Genomic DNA, 18,562 nt, shown 5'->3' on the forward strand with positions numbered 1-18,562 from the left:
AAATACTACCATGCCAGACAGACCCAGTTCACTTTCTCCTGTTATTTCACTTATAATTATACCATACTATACCTTACACAACCTATAATCTATAATACTTTACAGAATATACTTCCCTGTCAATTAGCAAGCACATTAGTATATATTTATATAATGACTTAAAAAAAAACAGAGATGATATGGTTAAAAATATTTGTATAGAAGAATGTATGTTTGGAAAGGGGAGAGAGAGTAATTCAATATTATAAATAAATAAATAATAAATCTCAAAATGGTATGAATGAATCTATGGCCAGTGGCCAGTTTTAGCTCCGAAGAAGCATGCTCTATCTAATTTCTTTGCATTCACAACGAAATCTCCTGCTGACGCGTGTTCCCACATGACAGTCCTATTTCCACTTCGAAATTTACGTCATTCATTGCGCCATCAACTATCACCATACGTGTCCGCCCATTGCACCCATACTATATATAGAGAGAGACACACATAGAGAGACCATCTTCGCCTTTGTCTTCTGATCAAAGCAAAACCCAAAAGAGAGAAGAAGAAGAAGAAATCTCATGGCGGAAGTTACGAATAAGCAGGTATTACTACGAGACTATGTGTCTGGTTACCCAAAAGAATCAGACATGTATGTAACCACTTCTACTCTGAAGCTCAAGCTTCCGGAAGGCTCCAATGGGGTTCTGCTAAAAAATCTCTACCTGTCCTGCGACCCTTACATGCGAAACCGTATGAGGAAGCACCTCAGCCCCACTTATTATGCAGAGTCTTTCAAGCCCCATTCGGTGAGTTACCCATTCTCTTCCTTATTTTGTTCATTTCTTCATTTGTTTGATATTGGTATTAATATTAAGCCATTTTTGTTTGCAGCCTATCAGTGGGTATGGAGTGGCTGAAGTATTAGAATCTGGGGATTCAAAATTCAAACAAGGTGATTTGGTTTGGGGAATAACTGGGTGGGAGCAATATAGTATTATAAATGCAACACAGTCTCTTTTCAAAATTCAGGACACTGATGTCCCCCTTTCTTACTATGTTGGTATTCTTGGTAAGCTCTCTATGTGTTTGTTATTATTTCAAAGAAAGTGATTTGGTTTGGGGAATAACTCTGTCTCTGTGACACAATTTCATTGTATAATTATGTATGTAGGTATGCCTGGTATGACTGCCTATGCTGGTTTCTATCAGCTTTGCTCTCCTAAGAAGGGAGAATACGTCTTTGTCTCAGCTGCATCGGGTGCAGTGGGTCAGCTTGTTGGGCAGTTTGCAAAGCTGTTGGGTTGCTATGTGGTGGGTAGCGCTGGAAGCAAAGAAAAAGTGAGTATTATTGTATAGTGTAGACTATAGTACTATATAACACAAGTAATTCTATCTAAGGTTTCTCTTTTCTTAAACTATTTGAAGGTTGATTTGTTGAAGAACAAGTTCGGATTTGATGAGGCTTTTAACTATAAAGAAGAGGCTGATTTGGATACAGCTTTAAAAAGGTTCATAAATAATTCAAGTAATACAAATGAATATATTCTTGAAATAAAACTTTAATAATGTCATTAACTGTGGCAGGTACTTTCCGGAAGGAATAGACATTTACTTTGAGAATGTTGGGGGAAAGATGCTTGACGCTGTGCTATTGAATTTGAGAGTCCATGCTCGAATTTCTGTGTGTGGAATGATCTCACAGTACAATCTTGAGCACCCAGAAGGTGTTCATAATTTGATGAACCTCATTATCAAACAAGCCCGGTTAGAAGGATTTGTAGTGACTAGCTACTATCATCTCTACCCCAAGTTTCTTGAGTTTATTCTACCGTCCATCAAACAAGGCAACATCGTTTATGTCGAAGATGTTGCTCAAGGCTTGGACAATGCCCCAGCTGCTCTTGTTGGCCTCTTCCTTGGTCGCAACGTTGGAAAACAAATTGTTGCCATTTCTCATGAATGATCACTGGCCTAGTTAGGTTGCTTCTCTTTTTTCCTTGTTTACCCCAAAAGAGAGAAAAAAAAAAAACCTTCAGGTGCTTCCTCCTTCTGCATTTGCAAATATGTGCAAACATTGGTCTTATAGTCTTTGGTGTATTGTTTTGTGATGTTTCTTTTCTACCTTCCACTTCTTATCACAGCTTGCTTAATAAGACTTTTCTTTCGTTATTTTAGAAAGAAAAGACAAATTATTTAAATAACTCAATTGTAGTAACGCAAGGTTTTTCTTGAGGTAGAAGACCCTATTGTACAAAAAAAAAAAAAAAACTAAAACGACATGAAAACTTGAAGAACGACAACGAATATGAATACGCAACTAGTTGGAAACATCAAATCAGGTAAAGGGTAAACGACAAGAAAATGTTCAAAAGTTTTTATTTTATTTTTTTTGACACGTATGATTAGTTAGTTGTTATAGTTCTTTAGGTAATAACTAATCCGTTAAGTTGTTGTGATTGGTTGTGTATCTTGAGTTAGTTAGTCTTGTTTTGGCTCTCTAATTCCTGCTTTAGTTCATTGTATTTCTGGCTCCATAAATAGCCTTTTGTAATCTCATCTACTTCACTCCTTGAGTTTAATACAATTCATTACAATTTATTTTCTCAAACACTTTGAGTTCTCTACTCTCTCGTTCTTTTCTTTTGTCCTATAACTTTGTCAAGTTGGTATCAGCATATATCGACCATGGTGACTGTAACGCCATACTATCCTAAAATCGTTAACATGTGGTTTTAAAATGTTTATTTGACTTGCTAATTGAGCCGTTAACATGTGGTTTTAAAATGTTTATTTGACTTGCTAATTGAGGTGTTAGACCAAAAAATGTGATTAAATTAAAGACTTATTCAATAAAATTTCTATATAAAGGCTTAAACATTCATTAAGATCATAGAAAAGTTACATTGGGATCCCAAAATGTTGTTTAAGACATATTTATAACTCAAAAGTCACTGTGCAGTCGACCTAGGCAACAAAATCGAACATTTATACTGCGTTCCTCAAAAGTACCCCAACCAAGGCAGCCAGGTAGGCCAAACATGTACGCACAACTCTATGTCCTCCAACTCATGCTTGGTCGGCCTTTCCTTGCCCTTACCTGCACCATAGAGCATCCTTGAGCCAATGCCCAAAAAGAAAACTTTACCAGCATAGCATATAACAATTCATTTCAATAAGTGCATAACTAAACAAACACAATAGACAATCCACATGCATCCATTGCAATTCACAATAGCAACCTAAGCCGGTCAAGGTACTTTACCAGGCACCAAGTTCACGGTCCTAACCGAGCAGGTGAGTACAACACCCTTGGATGGCCCTGCCATGGCGGTCTGCATTCAACATGCTTATTGCTGATCCCAGCCCTTGCCGCTCAGACACAAACACATATATGACATAATAGTTACAAACATTTACACATAACACTAAGCACAAATAGTCGGGCCATGCCCTGCTCTACGTGCACAAACAATTTTCTTACCTTGAGTCCTGAGCTAACAATATAAGGCGATCCCGAGTATGGTACTTAATCCCGAGCCTTAGCGGTATAACCTAGTCACAACACAATAATGGATAACCATCAAAACCTAAGGCAATTAAAAACTTCGTAATAACGTACTAGCCTCCGGGACCTCGAATTCTACTAAACCGAGTAGTAGAATCCCTCTCGAGCCCTAAAGTTTGAGTTCCCGAGCTAAGAAGTCTTATTTGGCCATTTTTGCCTATGCGCGCCTCAAGTTAGAGGCTCCCAGCCCCCTTTGTTCCCAAGGACACGCGCCGCGACTCAGCCCTGAAGGGCTGCGGCGCACCTAGGCAAAAACCGAAAAACCCCAGGCCCTGGGTTCACGCAGGTCACAGCGCGACCCTACGAACCTAGATTTTCCCCAACTTTTCTTGCGTTTTTCCCCGAACCAACGTCACCAAATCTCACCCCAAACATAAACTAAAACCGGAATTGAGTTTAGGACTCTTAAGAACACAGCCTAGGCATCACAATAACCCCATAAACTATTCCATACCCTCACCAAAACTCAAAATCAGAACTAAATTTTAAGCCTCAGAAATTAACACTTAAATTACAACAAAATCCACCAAAACCAAAGAAAAATCCTTACCTCAACTGAGAATTACGATCCCTTGAGCCGTTCCAATTAAATCCTAGCTTCAATCCCCAATTTCCAAGCTTCTTCCTTTCCAAAAATCAAAGCTCACCAAGGTACCAAGAGGATGTTAGGAGTGTGTCCTAAAAGCATGTAAGGACATTTGTTTTTCTGTGAATAAATAAATACAACAGTTTATTATTATTGTTATATTTAGATTGTTAAATTATTGTTTGAATAATTTTGTAAATATTAGAAAAATTCCATATTTATTATTGAGGATGTGATCTTGTATTAGTACGAGAGAATTAAGATCACATGAATGAATAAAAATAGTCAACAACAACAAATTAAAGTTATGGAATTCTTTAATTGGAGTTGTAAGTATGATTTACTGAGTATCATAATGATACAAATAATCTAGATTCAGATTATTGATGTGGAAAGACATCTCGGTAAATGTGCTTTATATAATATGATTATATATGACATGGACTGATATGAATTAAAGTCTTTATCCAAAAACCATTTAACAATAAAGACTTGTAATTCATATCATAACTGATGATCATTTATAGATCAACCTAAATCCTGAGTGTTCATGAACTCCTGTTCATGTTTATTAAATCTTTTGATTCATTCGTTAAGGCCTCTTCAAAGAATGAGGCTAGTGACTTTTGTTTTGGAGATTTAATATCATGGATGGCTGGGAACATGTATCAACAATACAGAATCTAATCTTTCCTAACGGATCGTATATTAGTTCCCTTAAGGGTTAATTCTGGAACCGAATGATTTTGAGCTCAAATCTATAATTATATTATAGATTAATTATTCACAAGTGAATTAATGGTACTTAAGGAATAAGAAGTAAATTAGAAAGTGTACGCCCTGATTTTCCCACAGGCTGTTAGTGAGCTGAGGTACGGCCCAATCATGTCTACCAGGTGGACATCCCCAATACCGGAGCTGCCATCGTAAGATCCTACCTCCTTAGCTCGAGGTAACCTAAGGGTTCGCCAAGATTACTTAAGGACCGAGTTTGGATTCTGAAGGCCACAGGTCGAGGGAAGCATCCAGCTCGTGGTACGAGCTAGAGTTGGAGGCCGTGACCTTTTATAAAGTCAACCACGCAAGGTAAACGTGCACATATCAGACATCACGTGTTTGATATATTCTTGACTTCTCAGACACGCAGCGTGAACGTGCGTATTCAGACACCCACGGCTGGGTTGGGCTGTGCGGCCCATTATCCCCCTTACCTATTGATTAGACCACACTTATGTGTCAGGATTTAGGAATTAATCATGAATGTCACAGAGTTGACATGATAGGTAGGAAGGTCACGAGATGACCTTCTTACCAACTCCCAGGTGCCCTCTCCTATAAATATGGAGACCCTGGGAGTTGCAAAATGTTGGATTCTATTGTGTAAGAAATACCCTGTAAAAGAATACCAAGCATATAGCAATAATATTGACTGGTGGAGTAGAAGGATTTTAACATTTGAACCACCTAAAAATGTATTTGTGTCACCATTCCATTAAAAAGATCATTCATCTATTTCGGTTCATACATAAGCACTAATCCCTTCCTCTTATTTTCTTAATTACCTGTTGGCGAAGAACCGCGTCAACAGATTGGTGCTTTCATTGAGAGCAAGTTAGATTGGTGCTGTCGCAAACATCCAACTATGGTGACCACTCGATCTAGACATGGTAACGAGACGGAACATCATGATGGGCAGGAGGCTCATCATATCGCCATCCCTGGTGAACAAATTCCTGAGGTCCAGCAGCGGCCGGGCAAACAGCCGGTGGGCCAAGATGACACTGGAAGTTCGGCGTCCTGGCCACCTAATCCAAATCCAGGTTTTTATACTGCGGTAGAGATGGAAAATGCTCAGCTGACGAGCCAACTAGCGATAGCTAATCAGCAGATCAAGGATGTGTTGGCCCGACTACCCCCTCTTACAACCGACGCTAACGTCGGAAAGAGGCAAGGCGAGACTCATAAGTCCCGCCGGGGTAATCGGTCTAGGCCCAGCCACTCGGACAGACCTCCGACAGCCAACTCTATTCCCTCATCGCACCGTCGAGAGGCAAACTTCGAAGAAATGCCTAGAGCCGAACAACAACAGTACAGCTGTTCGGTCCGAACTTCAACTCCTAGCTCCCAACCAGCCTCGAGCGCGCCCAGGAGAGCTCGAGGAAATTCCAGAAGGAGATCCGGGGAGGGCTCACAGCATCAGCCCGTCCCCCCCAGCCGTCCTGCGCCTTGTCCAGATCGCTCGGCGCGGGACCCGCAGGTTGGCAGGGCCGAAAGGCCCCCACCTAACTTGATCCGTCCTGACGGAACCAGGATCGCCTCTCCGGTCAGGCATCCTCCATCTCCAATAAGATATCCATCTCCTCCTCGGCCCATCCGAGATATTCCAGCCTACGAAAGCAGCAGGGGAAACTCGCCTTTCGCAAGATTTTCTCGACGTAGCAGGGCGCCGAGAGAAAGCTCGGATCCTCACCCCCAAAGGCAGACTCCGAGCCTCTCTAGCAGGAGCTACTGGACCGACAGTCGTCGGAGTAACCTTTCTGGCGGAGACTTGCGTCAGCGTTTAAGTTCGGCACAAAGTCCTCAAACCACCCAGGGGGGCGACCTGCGAGATCGCCTTAACTCTCATAGAGGGGAACCAGTAGGAGGTGGCAGCCATGCTCGCTCAGGGGGAGCCCTGTCCGAAGTACGTAACGGCAGGAATGCCATAGATAACCTATCTCAAGATAGGAGGGGCAATAACCCACCAAATATGTACAATGGATCCGGAGCTGTTGAACAGCCCCGGAATAACCAAGGAAATCAGGACAAAACCCTCGAGCGCCTGGCTCAGATGGAGGAGCTAATGAGGAAGCTCCTGTCGGAGAAAGAGAAAGATGAATACAACTCGGGGGACGAGATGGAGCTCTTCGCCCCCAACATAGCAGCAACGGCTTACCCACCCGGTTTCCGTATGCCGCACCTGTCCAAATTCAATGGGGACGGAGATCCGTTGGATCATCTGGGGATGTTCAACACCCTGATGATGGCCCACAACATTGGCCCTGAGCTGAGGTGTCTGATCTTTCCTTCCACACTGACTGGACCAGCCAGGCAGTGGTTCAAGCAGAGCAAAAGACAATCAATCAGCTCCTGGAAAACTTTCTCGGCTGACTTCAAAAGAGCATTCCGAGCCTCCCAGGCTGCCCACGTCAAGGTCGACTCTCTGGCTAACGTGAGGCAGCAGCCCGACGAGCCTCTGAAGGCTTACCTGAGCAGGTTCGCGAACGTCGCTGCTCGGGCCAGAGACGCAGATGACAGCTCCAAGCTCATGGCCTTAAGAACTGGAATCCTCATCGGAGGGGAACTCTGGAAAGATATACAAAGGAAGGGAGTTAGCTCAGTGAATGAATTCCTAAATAGGGCCCAGGAATGGGTCCAATTGGAGGAGGCCGAAGCCTCGGCTACAGGGACCAGCCAGGCCCCTGAGCAGCCCGCTGGAGTGGGGACGAAGGTCATGACAGCGACCCAAAACGTCACACAGAATAACCAGCTCGGTGGAGGCAAAAGAAAGGGGAACGGCGAGGGCAGCCAGCACGGCCCAAAGAAGAATAAGTCCGTAGACAAGTTTAAGCCCGTCTATGCGACCTATACAGAGCTCACCCACTCTAGGGAGAACATCTTCCTAGCTAACTCTACTCACCTCCCCTGGAAGAGGCCGGAGCCATTGAAGCACCAAAAGGGGAAGAGAGACACCTCCAAGTTTTGCCGTTTTCACAATGATGTTGGCCACAATACTGATGATTGTAGGCATTTGAAAGATGAGATTGAGACTCTCATCCGAGCCGGCCCCTTGGCTCAGTATGCACGGAACAGGGTTCTAGCAAGTCGACCTGCTCCAGAAGCCTCGGTCAGTCAGCCCGGGTCTCGGGTAGATCAGGACGTCCCTCCTCCCGTGATAGGAGGAGAGATATCCACCATCTTTGGAGGTCCGCATTTAGCCGGCGCGAGCAGGGGTGCCCAGAAGAGGTACGTAAACGAACTCAAGATGCATAATGGAGTAGAGTTCATCCTGGAGCAGCATCTGCCAAAACAGCAGCGATTGGAGAGGCAACCGATCATTTTTATGGAAGAAGATGCGGGCCCTATCCAGTTCCCTCACAACGATCCTTCGGTCGTAGCAGTTTAGCTCGCTAATCGGAGGGTTAGGAGGGTGCTGATCGACAATGGGAGCTCGGTAAACCTCCTATTCTGGTCCACATTGGAGAAGATGGGTTTGACTGTCGCCGAGCTGAAGGCGACCTCCATGATGCTGTATGGTTTTTCGGGAGAAGGATCAGTGGAAATAGGGACGATCGAGCTGGTGATCACCCTAGGAGAAGGACCTCGGACAGTCTCCAAACTCCTCGAGTTCGTGGTCGTCGACTGTGGTCGTCGACTGCTCCGCTGCGTACAACGCAATTTTGGGACGACCCACACTTGTAGCTTTTGAGGCCGTCACTTCCATCCGCCACCTCGCGATGAAATTCCCTACTTCCACGGGTATATGCACTGTTCGTGGCGATCAGTTCGCTGCCAGGGAATGCTACAACATTTCCATGAAGGGAAAATCAAAACCCGGGCAGCTAGCAATGGCCATCCAAGGTGGTGGAGAGGAATCTCAGGAACCCTTAGCTGATCCTGAGATTGAAAAACCTCAGAGCGCCGAAGGGGAAAATGTCGTCTTAGGTGAGGATATTGACCCCCGAATAGGCGAGGACAGGTCCGAGCTCCAGGCTATTAAGGAACTCGAGGAAGCAAACATCGATCCGCAGAATCCTTCATGGATAGTCAAACTCGGGAAAAACCTCTGTAGCAAGAGGAAAGCGGAGCTGATCAGATTTCTGCGGCATAACCTGGATGTGTTTGCGTGGTCACACGAGGACATGGTGGGAATTAGCCTGAGTGTCATCATGCACACCCTTCATCTGGATAAAAATGTTCCTGCAAAGTCCCAAAAGCAAAGGCGCCTCGGAACAACCCGGGCTGAAGCCTTAGAGGAAGAAGTAGCCCGGCTCAAGAAATGTGGCTTTATCCGCGAAGCAAAGTTTCTGATTTGGGTCGCCAACCCCGTGCTGGTCCAATGGGAAGTGGAGGAACTGCATCGACTTCTCCAACCTGAATAAAGCCTGCCCCAAGGATTGTTTTCCCTTGCCAAGGATCGACCAATTGGTGGATGCCACGGCGGGGCACGAGCTTATGTCTTTTATGGACGCATACTCAGGATACAATCAGATTTCCATGAATCCGGTGGACCAGGAGCACACCAGCTTCATGACCCCGACTAACGTCTATTGTTACAAGGTCATGCTGTTCGGGCTGAAGAACGCCGGTGCTACCTACCAGAGGTTAGTAAATAGAATGTTCGCAAACCAGACCGGGAAGAACATGGAAGTGTACGTTGATGACATGCTAGTCAAGTCAAAAACTGTCGATAACCATGTTTTCGACCTGGAAGAATGCTTCAAGATACTACGGGAGTATGGCATGAGGCTTAATCCCAAAAGTGCACTTTTGGAGTCGCATCGGGAAAATTCCTGAGTTTCATCGTCAATACCCGAGGAATTGAGGCAAACCCGGACAAGATCAGATCATTGCTAGAGCTTCCCTCACCCAGGTCGCGCAAAGATGTCCAAGGCCTGACAGGAAGGGTGGCAGCCCTCAATCAGTTTATTTCAAAATCCACCGATAAGTGTTTGCCATTCTACAACCTGCTCCGAGGAAATAAGATGTTCGAATGGACGGAAGAGTGCGAAAGCGCTTTCCTCGACCTGAAGGCACATTTGGCTGAGCCACCCGTATTATCCAAACCAAAAGCAGGAGAGCCTCTTTTTCTCTACCTAGCTGTCACAGAGGATGCAACTAGTGCCGTGTTGGCCGAGAAGAAGACCGGGTTCAGAGACCTGTCTACTACATCAGCAAGAGACTTCTCAGAGCTGAATCCCGATACCCGTTGATGGAGAAATTGGTGTTCTGCCTTATCACGGCCTCACGAAAGCTCAGGCCGTACTTCACGTCCCACTCAATGCACGTCATGACCGATCAGCCTTTAAGGTAGGTTTTGCAAAAACCTGAAGCATCGGGACGCTTGTTAAAATGGGCTATCGAACTCAGTCAGTTCGAGATTTTGTACACCCCATGAACTGCTATAAAAAGTCAGGCCCTGGCCGATTTTGTAGCAGAGTGCACAGGATTCTGGGAGGATCCTGCAGAAGACTCACCCCAGCTCACCTCGGCCGAGGCGTCGTGGAGGATCTTCGTAGATGGTTAGTCCAACGAGAACGGCTCTGGGGCTGGAATCATTTTGATATCCCCTGAGGGACATAGATTCCACTCGGCGTTGAGATTCGGATTCAAGGCCTCCAACAACGAGGCCGAATACGAAGCTTTGCTGGCCGGACTGAGAATAGCCCATGAGTTGAAGGTGAGCTCCGTCCAATGCTTCAGTGATTCCCAGCTCATGGTAAATCAGGTTCTGGGCGAATATCAGGCACGAGGACCCAAGATGGCGGCCTACCTAGCGAAGGTAAAAGTTGAACTGTCCGCGTTTGGGCGAGGCTCAATCAAGCAGATACCTCGGGAACAGAACGTTAATGCAGACGCTCTTGCCAAGCTCGCCACCTCCGGGAAGACGGAGGCTCTGGGGTTAGTTCCGGTAGAGTTCTTGGAAAAACCAAGTATAGAAGAAGTCAGGATGGAGGTCGAGATGATCGATGCCAGGCCGACCTGGATGACCCCCATCCTCGAGTATCTCACTGAAGGGAAGCTACCTAAAGGGCGTAATGATGCGCGGCGAGTGCTGTATCAGGCTCCCCGGTATACGATGGTGGATGGGATACTGTACCGATGTGGGCACTCCCTATCTCTCCTACGATGTGTTCTTCCAGGCAAAGCAAAGGCCATCCTACAGGAAGTGCATGAGGGGTTTTGCGGAGATCACACCTGGGGGCAAAGCTTGGCCCTAAAGGTCTTAAGGCAAGGATATTACTGGCCCACTCTGTCCAAGGATTCGATCTCGTATGTCAAGAAGTGTGACAAGTGCCAGCGATTCGCCACTGTTGCTCGGGCTCCCCCAGTCGAGCTGAAGATGATCTCGTCCCCATGGCCATTTGCAGTTTGGGGGATTGCCTTGGTTGGCGCCCTCCCTACTGGAAAAGGCGGGGTCCATTACACCGTGGTGGCCGTCGACTACTTTACGAAATGGGCTGAGGCAGAACCTTTGGCAATGATAACTTCCAAAAAAGTCCTCGACTTCATGGTTAAGAGCATTATCTGCCGATTCGGGCTGCCCAAGAAAATCGTTTCTGACAATGGGACTCAGTTCGACAGCGACCTCTTCACCGAATTTTGCGAAAGGTAGGGAATTGTGAAAAGTTTCTCCTCCGTGGCCTATCCTTAGGCGAATGGTCAGGTCGAGGTTGTCAACAAGACGTTAAAGGCAAGCCTCAAGAAGAGACTAGATGAGGCGAAGGGGGTCTGGCCAGAACAGCTCCCCCAGGTTCTGTGGGCGTACCGGACCTCGCATCGGACTCCTACGGGTCATACTCCTTTCTCCCTGACCTTTGGGAGCGAGGCAGTCCTCCCTGTGGAGATTAAGGTACTTTCGCATAGGGTCCAGGCATATGACCAGGACCGCAACCATGAGCTACTTTGCACTTCTCTTGACTTGGCTGATGAAAGACGAGAAGATTCGCAGCTTCAGCTCGAGCATTACCAGCAAAAAATCACTCGTTACTTCAACTCAAAAGTCAAAAAGCGCACCTTTAGCATTGGCGACCTGGTCCTCAAGAGAGTTTTCTTAGCCGGTAAGGATCCCAAAGATGGAGTATTGGGACCAAACTGGGAAGGACCATATCAAATCATCGAGGTCATTAAAGAAGGAACTTACAAATTAGCTCGTATTAATGGAGGGGCAGTCCCACGGACTTGGAACGCAATCCATTTGAAGAGATATTATCAATGATTCCCTTGTAAGGCCTAAAAGGCCACTTTTTATGTATTAAGCAATGAGAATTAACTTTCCGTTTATGATTGTACATATTTACAAGTGTAATCTAAAGTAACCATGAAAGACCCTTTCCCAGTTACTTGGGGGGCATATGGTACCTGGATATAACCAGGTGGCCTTAAAGACTTAGAAGTTAATTCAAATCGATTGATCGTTGTCTTTCTTAAAAGACACGAGATATTGATAAAAATTAACGCGAACTAAGTTCTATCCTGGATTTAACCAGGTCATAAAACTTAGAAGTTTATTTAAATATGTTGATCGTTGTTTTTCTTAAAAAGCACGAGATATTGATAAGAATTAACGCGAACTAAGTTTTCAAATTAAGTTCCTGGACATAACCAGGTCATAAAACTTAGAAGTTAATTTAAATCAGTTGATCATTGTTTTTCTTAAAAAGCACGAGATATTGATAAAAATTAATGCGAACTAAGTTTTCAAATTAAGTTCCTGGACATAACCAGGTCATAAAACTTAGAAGTTAATTTAAATCGGTTGATCGTTGTTTTTCTTAAAAAGCACGAGATATTGATAACAATTAACGCGAACTAAGTTTTCAAATTAAGTTCCTGGGCATAACCAGGTCATAAAACTTAGAAGTTAATTTAAATCAGTTGATCATTGTTTTTCTTAAAAAGCACGAGATATTGATAAAAATTAACGCGAACTAAGTTTTCAAATTAAGTTCCTGGGCATAACCAGGTCATAAAACTTAGAAGTTAATTTAAATCGGTTGATCGTTGTTTTTCTTAAAAAGCATGAGATATTGATAAAAATTAACGCGAACTAAGTTTTCAAATTAAGTTCCTGGACATAACCAAGTCATAAAACTTAGAAGTTAATTTAAATTGATTGATAGTTGTTTTTTTTAAAAAGAGCACGAGATATTGATAAAAGTTAACGTGAACTAAGGTTTTTCAAAATAGTAACTAAAATGCGTAAAGGCAAAAGGAAGTAAACCAATTAAAAGTAAAAATTAATTATCTCGAGGTGGAAACACCTCATGCAAAAGTTACACAAACAATTGAGAATATTAAAGGAAAGGTTGCAAAATGGAAAGACCCTAGGCTCCACCAGTCGGCCCCATGGAGGTCGCCGTCTCGCCCTCCTACTCGGCTGTGATGGAGGCTTCCCCAGTCTCAGAAGGTGCTTCTTTCTGGAGGCGAGCTTTAAACCCCTCCAGCAAGGGCTCCCAGACGTCCGCTCCCAAGAAGGAGAAATCACCGTCCGGGTTGTAGACCCAGCAGTGGTAGAGCATGTCCTCCATGGCGGTGCTGGAGGCTGCCTTCTCGGTTTCCAGGGCGGCCTTGGCCTCCTCGGCCCCAGACTTCGCCGTGTCTAGCTCTGTCTGCGCAGCAGTGAGGGCGGCTTTGGTAGCCTCGACCTCTTGAAGCTTGGGATGGGCTTCTTCCAGCTCGGCCTGCGCAGCCGCCAGGGCATCCTTAGCCGTCTACAAGGAAGTCTGGTGGATGGCTACAACCGCCTGATGCTCGCCTCTCATATCCTCGAGCTGGGCCTTGGTCCTGGCTATGCTTCAGTGAAGGGCCAAGGTGCTCAGCAAAAACAAAGAGGCAACTGCCTTAGGAAAAAAAAAGAGAGAGGAAAAACAAGGCATGACAATCAGGAATAAGGGTAAAGTGAACTTACTGTTAGGGCCATGCCCAATGAGGATTCCAGTACGCCCACCGGTCTCCTTGTTTCGATGGCCCTGAGCTCCCTCTCGTTGAATCGGTAGAAGTGGCTGACGGCGTAGTTCGTCGTCTCATACACCGTCCCCCGAAAGACGTTTGGAATCTTCTCCAGGTCCTGGGGGTCCACTGGGATGCGCACCTCAGGAGGCGTAATCGCCGAAGCCCTGGGCTCCGCTCCTATGTCCCGGATGAAGGCCGGAGCTCACGGAGGGGGTGGGGGCATGCTTCCCCCAGCAATAGGAGGTGCAGTTTCCTCGACCTGGGCGGTTGGGGGCTGCTCTTTCTCCTTTGCAAGAGACTTGGTTGGGGTCCCAGCGGCTTTCCTCGCCAACCGGAGCTTTTTCTTTTTGGGCCCAGAAGCCCCAGCGGAGGATTTCCCTCCGGTGAACATAGCTCGCAGATTCTTTCCTCCGGGCTGAGACATATCTTCTGTCGAAACAAAGATATGGTGAGTACACATGTTAGCAGTCATGCAAACAGCAAAAACGAAAGCGAAATTCAAGTATATATTTATACTAAAGGGAATCCTACCCCCTGAGCTAGAAGAGGAATCTATGGTTACGACCATCGGCCCCGGAGCTCCTGCGGGGGAATCTAAGTCAATTACTTCTCGAGCTGGCGCAGGTTCTGAATCCGAGGCCGTCTCAGGACTAGACTCTTCTACGTATTGCCTAAGACCCAGAGCTACGGTGCCCTCCCGGAGTGATGGCCATGACCGAAGGTCGGTCCCGTACTCCTCAAATAGGACCGACCTAAAGGCTAGGGTGTTGTCTACAGCTATGGTACCCCTAGGACGACTACTTTCGTAATCCAACACGAGCTGGTCGACGCAGTGGAGCAGGGTTTCATCTAAGTCTGGGTCACTTCGATGGCGTTGGACGATCTGTTTGGGATTGAACCTAGCTAGCAGGGGGTCGGCAGTGGCCCTATCTAAGTTCCTAAACATGTATGGGTTACCTTGGCCAGAAGGACCTGCGGCTGCTCCGGACCGGATCCTCTCCTCATCTGTTCTTTGGGCGACCTCCAATGCCCGCTTCCTCGTCCTCACGAGGGGCACTTCATCCTCCTCATCTTCATCCCCCGCAATCTCCTCCACGATGATAGGCCTCATATCGCGAGCTGGGGGAAGCACCCGGGGCCTCCTCAGGTTCAGAGTCTGGCCTGGGGAGATCAACTTACAGGCCTGCATCGTCTCGTCTGTCACGAGCTGACGATAGTCCTTTTCACTGGGGGGCAAGCCCGCCAGTGTCTCGTACTGGCTGCCGAGGATCACAGACTTCCCTGTCCTCACAAAGATAGTTGCAGAATTATCCTGTTAGAAATGGATATAGGGGAAGCTAACCAATACTTAACTTACGAGCTAAGGTTGAAAGGCACTTACGAGGACGATTGAAGTAGTGCAGCTCGCAGTTTCAGAACCCCGTCGACATAAAGAATTGATCTTTGAAGTTGTTGGGGTGGCTGGGCAGCTCGATGATCGCAGCCGTGTTGGGGAACTGGGTTAAGTAATAGAACCCGTCACCTCGCCCCCGCTACTCCGGGCTGGCCTTGAGGCAGAAGAAATATAGAATGTCTGCAGGAGTGGGGACCTCCCACTCCTGTTTCAAGAACAAGTATCTTAACCTCGCCAACAAACGGTAAGAGTTGGGGGGGGGGGGGGGAGCTGGAATGGGGCCAACCTCACGTAGTTGAGGAAATCTGCGAAGTACTGGTCCAATGGGAGGAAGGCCCCCGCCTTGAATTGTTCGTCGCTCCAGGCCGAGAATGCCTCATCAAGCGGCGCGCAGCTCTGCTCGCCTTCTAAGGGAGGTCGGGAAATCACGGTTCCTCTCCCCAGCTCGATGTTATGGGAGAGGAATATTTTGTTTACCCTCGCCTGGTCGGTAATCTGTGAGACGATCTTCTCCGCCTCGAAGAACGCGTCGGGGGCCACCTCGAGCTCCCGTTCCACTGCTGGCCCGAAGTTGGGAATCAGGGATTCAGTCATCACCTCCTTTCCCTTGTCTTGTTGGGAGGACGAGCTACCTACGGACTTCTTGGGAGTGTTCTTCTTGGGTCCCATCTGATCGCCTAGCGAACAAAAAGAAGAAATTTTAGAAAAAGGCGACCTAAAAATGGAGAAGAATCTGAATGTGTTTCCTTGACACGAGCTGAGGTAAGCCCAGCCCATGGAGAGTGAGACCACGCGGTTCTATGAACACGCGCCTGTGATCCCAACAGATCCCTGATTACTCGGAATTCGTGTGTCAGGAGAGTCAGGATATAATTTGCCTTGGAAGGAAAGTTTCAGTAGGCAAGAAAGGCAAAACTGCCTGTGAAGCGTGTCCCCTAAGCTACCCGGTTTTGCACCCAAAATACCGAATACTATAAACCAGCATCCCAAAAATCCTACCCAGAAATTTTCCCCAGAAAACGCACCCTATAAACCATGCTCCTAAATGGTTTTCTACTGCAAAGATACCCTAACCTAAAAGGCTTTCACCCTTCATGCCCACAAAAAATCAGCGAAACCTTGCATGCAGCTACAGTAAATATTTACCTAAGCTACAGTGAAAAAAAAAATAATTTCGAAACATGCACAGTCAGGAGACTTACAGAGTGTTTTGGCTGAGAAGAGGATGAAGGGATCGCCTAGGTAGGGGCTTCGTCGGATCAGTTGGTTCCAAGCTTCAAGGGGGCCCTTGCACTTGAACTTCTTGAGCGCTAGGAATGGCGGTCGAAAAGAAGAAGGTTTTTCTTTTTGAAGATGAAGAAGAGAGAAGAAGAAGGAAAGTTTATGAAAAATTTCAAATGAACGGGTGGCCCATGCGTAAGGTGGCCACCCCTTTTATATACATGAAAGGCCGCGTGAGAGGGGCCATTGGATTGCCCTGATGTGGGATCCAAGGCTCCCCACTCAAAAGACAAAACGACGGCTGAGTATAGGCTAGGCCATTTAATGCGGTTCTCGGAAGACGTACCATCACCAACCATGATGTTCCACGTATTCAGCGCCTGCGTAGAATGTGGAGTATGAAGAGTTCATGGGGAAGCCTAAAAGCCCCTACTGTGGCCCTACACGACGTCGTGTACCACGAGCAGGGACTTGGGGGGCAGATGTACGCCCTGATTTTCCCACGAGCTGTTACCGAGCTGAGGTATGGCCCAATCATGTCTACCAGGTGGACATCCCCAATACCGGAGCTGCCATTGTAAGATCCTACCTCCTTAGCTCGAGGTAACCTAAGGGTTCGCCAAGATTACTTAAGGACTGAGTCTGGACTCTGAAGGCCACAAGTCGAGGGAAGCATCCAGCTCGTGGTACGAGCTAGAGTTGGAGGCTGTGACCTTTTATAAAGTCAACCACACAAGGTAAACGTGCATATATCAGACATCACGTGTCTGATATATCCCTGACTTCTCGGACACGCAGCGTGAACGTGCGTATTTAGACACCCATGGCTGGGTTGGGCCGTGCGGCCCATTATCCCCCTTACCTATTGATTAGACCACACTTATGTGTCAGGATTTAGGAATTAATCATGAATGTCACAGAGTTGACATGATAGGTAGGAAGGTCACGGGATGACCTTCTTACCAACTCCCAGGTGCCCTCTCCTATAAATATGGAGACCCTGGGAGTTGCAAAGGGTTGGATTCTATTGTGTAAGAAATACCCTGTAAAAGAATACCAAGCATATAGCAATAATATTGACTGGTGGAGTAGAAGGATTTTAACCTTTGAACCACCTAAAAACGTATTTGTGTCGCCATTCCATTAAAAAGATCATTCATCTATTTCGGTTCATACATAAGCACTAATCCCTTCCTCTTATTTTCTTAATTACTTGTTGGCGAAGAACCGCGTCAATAGAAAGGTTAAATGGTAATTCTTCCATTCTAATTTATGAACTAATTAATTAGAGGGTTGAACTATTGAAAGATGGTTATATCAATGGACGACTTAAGAAAATATTTCTGTAAAAGTATATCTATAACATAAAGAGTGCAATTCTGAATTTATAGTGGAGTAATATCAGAATTAATAAATTAACTATTATAATTAAAGAGTTTAATTATTTAGTTTCAATTTATTGGAGCTTAATGTTATAGGTCCATGGTCCCCGAAATGGCTCAAACAAACACTGACAAAGGTAAATACAAAAAATGGGCAAAAAGGACTTATGTGATAAGTAAAATATTTTTCTATGTATCAAACATAATTATTGCTTAATTATGTGTAATTAATTAATTAAGAATTAATTAATTATTTGATTTAACAAAAATATAATTAATTTTGAATTAATTTATTTTTGGGATTTTTGGTATTTAAATAATAATAAAATTTGGGAAAAATCACATGCCATCACAGGCATGTGGTACACGTGTGGCATAGTGCACATGCATTGTGCTACATGCATAAGAGAGTGTACTCAGTTTCTTGATTCCACAATTTTAGTTATTTAAATATTAAATAAATAATGAGATATTTTAATATGATTAAAATATTATTATTTAAACAAAAATCTGATAACTGATCAGTTATTTTGAATTTGTTTAAAATAACAAATATTTTAATATATAGGATATATTAAATATAGGATATCAGTTTTTCACAGAACGTAATTTTTCAGGGATAGAAAAATATCTAGGAATCTCTCTGAGAGAAAGAGAACAGTGACAAAAACAAAAGTCATTGTTCTTCACAAAACCTAGGTCCAAAACTTTATCAGAT

At 45.3% G+C, this 18,562-nt stretch overlaps 1 protein-coding gene across 1 annotated transcript; it reads left to right on the top strand.

The window, feature by feature from the left end:
- The first annotated feature begins 492 nt into the window (after positions 1-492).
- On the top strand, positions 493-2,208 carry LOC133800970 (2-alkenal reductase (NADP(+)-dependent)-like). The gene is made up of 5 exons (XM_062239091.1): positions 493-789; positions 875-1,052; positions 1,155-1,321; positions 1,409-1,491; positions 1,568-2,208. The coding sequence occupies exons 1-5, from the start codon at positions 562-564 to the stop codon at positions 1,944-1,946; spliced, it is 1,035 nt and encodes a 344-aa protein (XP_062095075.1). The 5' UTR covers positions 493-561; the 3' UTR covers positions 1,947-2,208.
- Positions 2,209-18,562: the final 16,354 nt, after the last annotated feature.

The sequence above is a fragment of the Humulus lupulus genome, chromosome 9, assembly GCF_963169125.1.
Source record: "Humulus lupulus chromosome 9, drHumLupu1.1, whole genome shotgun sequence".
In the NCBI taxonomy this organism is placed as follows: Eukaryota; Viridiplantae; Streptophyta; class Magnoliopsida; order Rosales; family Cannabaceae; genus Humulus; species Humulus lupulus.